The 9,524-nt window shown below is 45.5% G+C and overlaps 1 protein-coding gene across 2 annotated transcripts in view; it reads right to left on the minus strand.

Moving 5' to 3' along the window:
• COG3 (component of oligomeric golgi complex 3) overlaps positions 1 to 8,236 on the minus strand; it is an 83,403-nt gene extending 75,167 nt beyond the window's left edge. The window contains exon 1 of one of the 2 annotated variants that reach the window (XM_078766975.1): positions 8,057 to 8,236. In XM_078766975.1, coding sequence (XP_078623101.1) covers positions 8,057 to 8,149 — 93 coding nt within the window. In that variant the 5' untranslated portion in view covers positions 8,150 to 8,236. The remainder of the gene's footprint in view (positions 1 to 8,056) is intronic. The other variant, XM_078766976.1, reaches the window with a different exon arrangement.
• Between the last annotated feature and the right edge of the window lie 1,288 nt (positions 8,237 to 9,524).

The raw sequence follows: 9,524 nt of genomic DNA on the forward strand, positions 1-9,524 counted from the left end.
GCTTTGGTTTCAACAGCGTGAAGCCGAGCTTGGTGTGAGGCAGGAGCACTGGCCCATAGGGGAGAACAGTATTCCACTGAGCTGCGGATGAAAGCCTTGTATGTGGTGAGGAGCTCAGGTGTGCCGAGGAAGGACTTCGCACGACAGAGGATGCCCAGTCGGCGACTGGCTTTGGAGGCCAGCTTGGAAATGTGGTTTTCCCAAGAAAGATCATGGCAGATAGTGAGACCCAAAAGCTTGAGCGACAGAACTTCTTGGAGAGGATTGTTGAGAAAGTAGATGGGAGGGTTGTCAAGTCGATCTTTTCGGAGAGACATAGTAAGAGTGTGAGATTTGTCAGGATTGAAAGACATGTTCCACTTGTTTGACCAGTCTGTGATTTTGTCCAGGTCTTCAGAGAGTGAGGAGGCTGCAGACTGCCGATCTGAGGGAAGAGGAATGGAGCGGCAGAGAGTGGAGTCATCAGCAAAGAGATAGAGAGGATTTTCCAGAGAGTCGGACAGATCATTGATAAAGACCAGAAAAAGCACAGGGCCCAGAACACTGCCTTGGGGAACTCAAGCCTGAACAGGAAGGGGAGATGAGAGAAATCCATTCAAGGCCACACGTTGTCTATGACCAGAGAGGAAGTCCGCAAGCCATGCATGGAGATTTCCATGGATACCATAGGAGGAGAGTTTGGTGAGCAGAGCTGGGTGCCAGACCGTATCGAAGGCACGTGATATGTCAAGGGAGACAGCTCTGATTTCCTGTTTGGCATTGAGGACCTCCATCCATTTTTGAGACAGCAGAAGCAGCATGTCCAGAGTAGAATGACCTGGTCTGAATCCAAATTGATGATCGGAGATCAAGCCATCGGAGAAGAGGAAGGATTTGATATGCGAAGCAATGATGGATTCCATGACTTTGCTGATAATCAGGAGCAGACTGATTGGTCTGTAGTTGCAAGGATCTGTTTTTGTACCTTTTTTGTGTAAAGCGGTAACGTTTGCTGATTTCCAGGATGCTGGCAGATGACCTTGAGCAAAAGAGAGGGTGAAAAGAACAGAGAGAGGGTGAGATAGAGCGGCAGAGCAGGATTTTAGGACCCGTGGGCTGATGCGGTCTGGTCCAGTTGCAGAATCAGAGTCGAGGTTTGACAAAAACTCCCCCACCTTGTCAGGAGAGAAGGACACAGAGTCCAGGAGTAGTTGGGTGAGTTGTTTGAAGTATATCCGACAACAAGGGCCCGTTGGTTGAAGTTTATCCAGTAACAAGGGCACATTGGTTTAAGTTCATCCGATAACAAGAGCCCATGGTTGAAGTTTATCCGATAACAAGGGCCCGTTGGTTGAAGTTTATTCGATAACAAAGGCCCGCTGGTTGAAGTTTATCCGATAACAAGGCCCCGTTGGTTTAAGATTATCCAATAACAAGGGCCCGTTGGTTGAAGTTTATCCGATAACAAGTGCACATTGTTTGAAGTTCATCCGACAACAAGAGCCCATGGTTGAAGTTTATCCGATAACAAGGGCCCGTTGGTTGAAGTTCATCTGATAACAAGAGCCCATGGTTGTAGTTTATCCGATAAGGGCCCGTTGGTTGAAGTTTATTCGATAACAAAGGCCCGCTGATTGAAGTTTATCTGATAACAAGGCCCCATTGGTTTAAGATTATCCAATAACAAGGGCCTGTTGGTTGAAATGTATCCGATAACAAGGGCACATTGGTTGAAGTTCATCTGATAAGAGCCCATGGTTGAAGTTTATCCGATAACAAGGGCCCGTTGGTTGAAGTTTATTCGATAACAAAGGCCCGCTGGTTGAAGTTTATCCGATAACAAGGCCCCGTTGGTTTAAGATTATCCAATAACAAGGGCCCTGTTGGAGAACGTAATATCTCTACTCTATTAAGATAACTGAGAGACAGAGACTATCACTTTCTTGTGAATGATTCAATCAAACTTGCTGGAACAAACTCACTTTGTAGAACAAAAGACTTCATTGAATATACAGCATGCAAGACATCGGAATGAGTTTCTTGCTGCTCTTCAAAGTTGCAGCTCTCTTAGAGTATCCATAGCTCACAGAAGTGGGTGCAAGGTCAGAAAGTAATTAAAAGGTAATTGAAGTTGCCGCCAGGCCGGCGCCAAAAGGCATATGTTTGTATAGCCAGACTGGGAGTCATTCTTATCTTCAGGTCTCAGCGAGGAGAAGAGGTGGGGGCATGGAACTTATCTCTGTAGAAAGATTTCTGTTGATTCCAGCAATTCCAGAGTGCTGACCGTCCATTTTTCCACAGCTTCTCCCAGAGTGAGCTGCATCTCCATTTGTCATCCATCATCAGCTCTTTCTAGCTTTTAACATTTCTAGCATGTTCCAATGTAGCTTAATTTATCATTTTCACAGATTATGTAACATTGTTATGGCTCTAGATAATTCTACAAACAATATTCATGTTTCTGTGATCTCCTGCGGTGTCAAAAACTCCAAACACAAATTTGGCTGCGAGTTACTCACTCGCAGGGACATGATTAATCTTTCAATCATAAGGAAGTCCTGAAGGACTTCCACAGCCCATTGGTTGAAGTTTATCCGATAACAAGGGCCCGTTGGTTGAAGCTTATCCGATAACAAGGGCCCGTTGGATGAAGCTTATCCGATAACAAGGGCCCGTTGGTTGAAGCATATCCGATAAGGGCCCGCTTCACAGATAACAAGGGCCCGCTTGTCAGATAACAAGGGCCCGCTTGTCAGATAACAAGGGCCCGCTTGTCAGATAACAAGGGCCCGCTTGTCAGATAACAAGGGCCCGCTTGTCAGATAACAAGGGCCCGCTTGTCAGATAACAAGGGCCCGCTTGTCAGATAACAAGGGCCCGTTTATCACATAACAAGGGCCCGTTTATCACATAACAAGGGCCCGTTTATCACATAACAAGGGCCCGTTTATCACATAACAAGGGCCCGTTTATCACATAACAAGGGCCCGTTTATCACATAACAAGGGCCCGTTTATCACATAACAAGGGCCCGTTTATCAGATAACAAGGGCCCGTTTATCAGATAACAAGGGCCCGCTTATCAGATAACAAGGGCCCGCTTATCAGATAACAAGGGCCCGTTTATCAGATAAGGGCCCGTTTATCAGATAACAAGGGCCCGTTTATCAGATAACAAGGGCCCGTTTATCAGATAACAAGGGCCCGTTTATCAGATAACAAGGGCCCGTTTATCAGATAACAAGGGCCCGTTTATCAGATAACAAGGGCCCGTTTATCAGATAACAAGGGCCCGTTTATCAGATAACAAGGGCCCGTTTATCAGATAACAAGGGCCCGTTTATCAGATAACAAGGGCCCGTTATCAGATAACAAGGGCCCGTTTATCAGATAACAAGGGCCCGTTTATCAGATAACAAGGGCCCGTTTATCAGATAACAAGGGCCCGTTTATCAGATAACAAGGGCCCTTTTAACAGATAACAGAGCACAGACAGAGCTGGGGGAGCTAGGCCGGAGAGGAGTCGGTAGAAGACAGAAAGACCACCAACCTGCCTGCGGTGAGCGAGTGAAAGGCTCTTGGAGTTAACTTCACCGCGGGATATACCAATGACCCTGAAAGTTTTGGTTTCAACAGCGTGAAGCCGAGCTTGGTGTGAGGCAGGAGCACCAGCCCAGAGGGGAGAGCAGTATTTCATTGAGCTGCGGATAAAAGCCTTGTAAGTGGTGAGGAGTTCAGGTGTGTCAAGGAAGGACTTTGCACGACGGAGGATGCCCAGTCGGCGACTGGCTTTGGAGGCCAGCTTGGAAATGTGGTTTTCCCAGGAAAGATCATGGCAGATATGAGACCCAAAAGCTTGAATGACAGAACTTCTTGGAGAGGATTGTTGAGAAAGTAGATGGGAGGGTTGTCCAGTCGGTTTTTTCGGGGAGACAGTGAGAGTGCGAGATTTGTCAGGATTGAAAGACATGTTCCACTTGTTTGACCAGTCTGATTTTGTCCAGGTCTGCAGAGAGTAAGGAGGCTGCAGACTGCCAATCTGAGGGATGAGGTATGGAGTGGCAGAGAGTGGAGTCATCAGCAAAGAGATAGAGAGGATTTTCCAGAAAGTCAGAGAGATCATTTATGAAGACCAGAAAGAGGACAGGGCCCAGAACACTGCCTTGGGGAACTCCAGCCTGAACAAGAAGGGGAGATAATGATGATGTTGTTCCTGAACAGGAAGGGGAGATAATGAGATAGTTGAAGTTGATCCGATAACAAGGGCCCGTTTATCCTATAACAAGGGCCTATTGGTTGAAGTTTAGTTCAGTTGAAGAGGGGGATTGTACATTCGTTATTATTGCCATGTGATAATACTGTTGTTGTTGTTAATATTATTAGTATTAATTAATACATGCTTTGTTGCAATGTTATCATTGTTTTTGTCAATTATTTTGTAATTAGAATGTCATGGAAGGATCTATTAAACAGCTCTATACACCAACTCCACAAAAAACATCACACACGCACACCTCGGAGAAGAGAGTCACCAAATATGTCATAAACAAATGCGCAAAACAATTACCAAAGAGGACCGACATAGAACGAAGCTAAGCCTAAAAACATACAGCTCCCCAAAAAACTAGCAAATCCATAAACCTACCAGTACTGGAATAATAAACTAGCCACTATCGGAAATCAATAAAATGGATATCAAAAGAAGGAAACCAGTCACCATCCACAAATGTTTTACAAAAATCAAGACATCCCGATAATGTACCTGCCGAGGAAAGGAGGAGGTAGCGGCCTGATGGAGCTCAACCAAGTGCACAGAATGACACACAACTGTGGGATTGGCTGAAGAGGTGAAAGGTCAGCAGACCAAGGAATCCAATTTGTAAGCAAACACAGACAGCAAGCCAGAAAATGTATCCCTAACCCACCTGGCAAAAAATTTCCGACAGGTGTGAATGGAAGAGGTCACACAAGAAATTGAAACAACCAATACAGCCCCAAGAATTGCAAAAAAGACAAAAGAAAAATATAAAACGAAATATTGTTACGGTCGCTGTGTTCGGGTCTACTACGAGGTGGTTAGCCACCGTTCCCTCCAGAACGTACCGGAACTATGGCTGCCATGCACGAATAACTTCGTACTTCGGCAGGTTGAAAACCAGCAAATACGAACGCCAATTGTTCCGTCGTGCGATAGCAGGGTCCAATCGTCTTACACCGCTTATCTGTACCACGTGGCGGTTTCAAGTATTTACAGTGAAACTTAGGAAAGAAAAAAGGACAAGAGGCAGAAACTTAGCTTATCCTACACCTTATTACGATTACAACAAATAAACACAACAAGGGCGCCCCATCACACATTCACGGGGGAGGAGGAGGGGAAAACGAACGTTGGAATCCTGTTCGCAAAATGGCCACGATGTTTCCAGATGTTTCTCCTTGTGACGACCTTAGGCTCGATGTTGACACCGAGCACCCCGAGCGGGTAAAGGCGATCCCCAGCATGAACACAAGCAGGTAATGGTGATTCCCAGCATGAACATGAGCAGGGAGTCCCAGCACGAACACGGGCAGGCAAGCAGGCAAGTGTAGAAAGAGTCTAATTAATGCACACGTGCAGTGTCCAATGAACACGTGCAAAACTAACAAAGTCCAAGGTCTTTCTGCCGTGTACACGTGCACCGAGAGGGAGTCCAGCAGCCAACAAAGAGCAGGTACGTTCAGAGGCCTGAGAAATGGTCCGGCCAAGATAGAGAATCAAGTCGTGGCCTCATGCAGAAAGTATCCGCCATGCACACATGCAGCGAGAGGGAGCAGAGAGAGAGACCAGATGGCAGAGAGCAGGCATGTTAAAAGACCTGAGAGAGGGTCCGGCCAAGAGAGAGAGGCACGTGTACAAGACCTTTTTGTCAGGCCCTGGCAAGGGTGGGGCCAGGCTGGCGATTGGTGGAGTTTGCAACCCTGCCCCCACAAGCCTTCTCAAAGGGACTTTTACCTGGTGCTTGGATGGTGTGCCTTTGAGCCTGTGTGCATTGCCTGGCCAATTATCCCCTTAAGAGTGGAGGGGCTCGCTTCCCATCCCCAACACATAACGACATACTAGATAATGTTATGCTTTGAAGTAACTATTATAAGGGACCTGTATGGGGGTTTCCCAAATCCACAACAACGTCATTATCAACAGATATACACTGACAACTGGGAAAATGCTACGAAGAGGTCGTCTTAACTGGAATGGAAAACAAATAATTATAAATGTTAATGTGTAAGACCAAGGGTGGGGCCGGCTTCAAGAAGGCCGGCAACATCAATGGCTTCAAAAAAATGGTGGGACAAAGTCAATCGGACAGGTATAGGTTCTGCAAGGTAGAAACAGAAAGCACGAGTCACCGCCTATCAGGATGGAAAAAAACTCATGTCAGAACAGCTGTACACACAAAGGCACAACAAGGTATGTTGAGTAATCCACTGGCACATTTGGAAAATTCTCAATATCCCAGTTCCACAGAACTCATGGAATTATGAACCAAAAGCAATCGTTGAAAAACAAGGACATAATTCTCACGTACGACCTGATGATCCCATCCAGCGTGAACAAAGAAAACAAAGCATTGCGACCGGACATATTACTCAGGAACAAAAAGAAAAAGACAGCATTGCTGCTTGAGATATCAGTACCCAGCGATTTTGGGCTAAATAATACATAAATCAAGAAAATGACCAAATACCAGGAGCTCAAGAATTTAATGAAAATATCCTGGAATAAATTGGGGCAACGGGAATGATAAAGAACCTCACAGAGATCATAAAACCATCCCTGGGAACGTTACCACAAAGGAACGACAGTTGGAGGCTGCACGGGGTCAGTGACGATCCTGAAAAGAGGCCTTGGAACAAAACTCTGAGATCAACACAACTTCACAACTTAGCCCATGAAGCACAATCCCACCGAAACAGGTATGGATACTTCGAGTCCTTCGAGGACTCCGTTCCACCTTGAAAAACCCAAATTATGGAGATAACAACTGCAACCAAATATACACACACACACACACACACACACACACACACACACACACACACACACACACACACACACACACACACACACAGTGACACACACACACATACAGTGACACACACACACACACATACAGTGACACACACACACACACATATAGTGACACACACACACATACAGTGACACACACACACACATAGTGACTGACACACACACACATAGTGACTGACACACACACACATAGTGACTGACACACACACACATAGTGACTGACACACACACACATAGTGACTGACACACACACACATAGTGACTGACACACACACACATAGTGACTGACACACACACACACACACACACACACACACACACACACACACACACACACACACACACACACACACACATAGTGATACCCACGACACACACATAGTGACACACACACACAATACAGTGACACACACACAATACAATACAGTGACACACACACACAATACAATACAGTGACACACACACAATACAATACAGTGACACACACACAATACAATACAGTGACACACACACAATACAATACAGTGACACACACACAATACAATACAGTGACACACACACACAATACAATACAGTGACACACACACACACAATACAATACAGTGACACACACACAATACAATACAGTGAGAGACACACACACACAATACAGTGAGAGACAGACAGAGAGACACACACACACACACACACACACACACACACACACACACACACACACACACACACACTACAATACAGTGAGAGACAGACAGACACACACACACAGTGACACACACACAGTGACACACACACACACAGTGACACACACACACAGTGACACACACACCTCGTTCATTTGTAGTACATTAAACTGTATTGTCCACTCCCACCATGCACAAAGTTTCATCACACTATTAGAAATGTCTACCATAAGTGTACAATCCCTGCATAAAGACCCCAAGATCTTCATAAAGACTCCTCGTTTTGATTATGAACGAGCCAATCACGCTTGTTGAACGTATTGCTCACCTCGTTCGGCAGCGGCCTCGTTTCTGCAACGGCTTTCAATTCCAGAATGCTGTCTGTCTGTCTGCAAGTTAGGCCTACAGGAGAACTCGCCATGACCGGAAGAATCGCCACTCACGACACGGAAAGAGGAAGAGCCGAAGCACAAGTCGGGGACTGTAAAAGCCACGACGCACTTCCGGTAAAATGTAAACATGCATCCTCTTCTTCATTATTGTCTCTTCATATTTTTAATAATATTACAGAATCATTATATAATTAAGCTCTTACACACTACTTACTAAGAAATGTTAAATTAGGTAATTAAAAATCAAAACCTCGCGACCAACGGACTTCAGGAAACAATTCGATGTGTTTTTACACCGACTAAAATGGTTCCGCGGGTGCTTCCGCTTATCATTTTGTCCACTTCATCAATATTATGAGATCATATCAGACTCGGTGATGTAATGGTTCGAGCGTCGGCTCTGAGTCTGCGGGTCGGTGGTTCGAACCCTGACTGAGTTCATATTCATGCCAAACATGGACACTGCTGCTTCCTTGCTCGACACTCGAAGAACATTTAAAAAGATAGAGCACCGACAAAAAACCATATGTTGGCTACCGTCCATAGCCTTTGACTCGCGTCATCTATCTATCTATAATTCCAGTAATCTCTGTCTGTACGTTTGTACGTTTGTACGTTTGTCTGTGACCGCTGTTTCTCGACAACCACGGGTCCGATATACTTTTAACTTGCCAGGTATATTGCTGGGGACCCGAGGATGTGCCTTTTCAAGGTTTCATATTAATCGGACAATTACTTACCGAGCTATGTCCAAAAAACGATTCAACCAATCAGAGAGCAGCGAACGATCGCGTGTGCCGAACGTGGCGGGCACACTCTGCCTCGGATGGCACATTTGAGAGCGTATTCATTTATTTCACGTTTGCAAACTATGTTGGCGTTAAACTATGTTTTACAACTAATAAAAACGAATTTGCGATTCATTCGCTTTCCTGCGCGTTTGTGCACGCGATGGCGATTTCTTTACCAAACTCCGGAAGCCGTTCGCTTTGGACCAAACCATTGCATGTAAATAGAGGGGGGGGATTGTCACCACTCGCAAGCCGTTCGCTTTGGACCAAACCATTTCATGTAAATAGAGGGGGGGGGGGGATATAATTTTAGATATAGATATAGTACGGGCATGCCCTAGTCTATCTATAATTCCAGTAATCTCTGTGTGTTTGTTTGTACGTTTGTACGTTTGTTTGTCTGTGACCGCTGTTTCTCGACAACCACGGGTCCGATATACTTGAAACTTGCCAGGTATATTGCTGGGGACCCGAGGATGTGCCTTTTCAAGGTTTCATATTAATCGGACAATTACTTACCGAGCTATGTCCAAAAAACGATTCAACCAATCAGAGAGCAGCGAGCTATCGCGTGTGCCGAACGTGGCGGACACACTCTGCCTCGGATGGCACA

This window comes from Myxine glutinosa, chromosome 13, assembly GCF_964187855.1.
Source record: "Myxine glutinosa chromosome 13, kmMyxGlut1.1, whole genome shotgun sequence".
Classification (NCBI taxonomy): Eukaryota; Metazoa; Chordata; class Myxini; order Myxiniformes; family Myxinidae; genus Myxine; species Myxine glutinosa.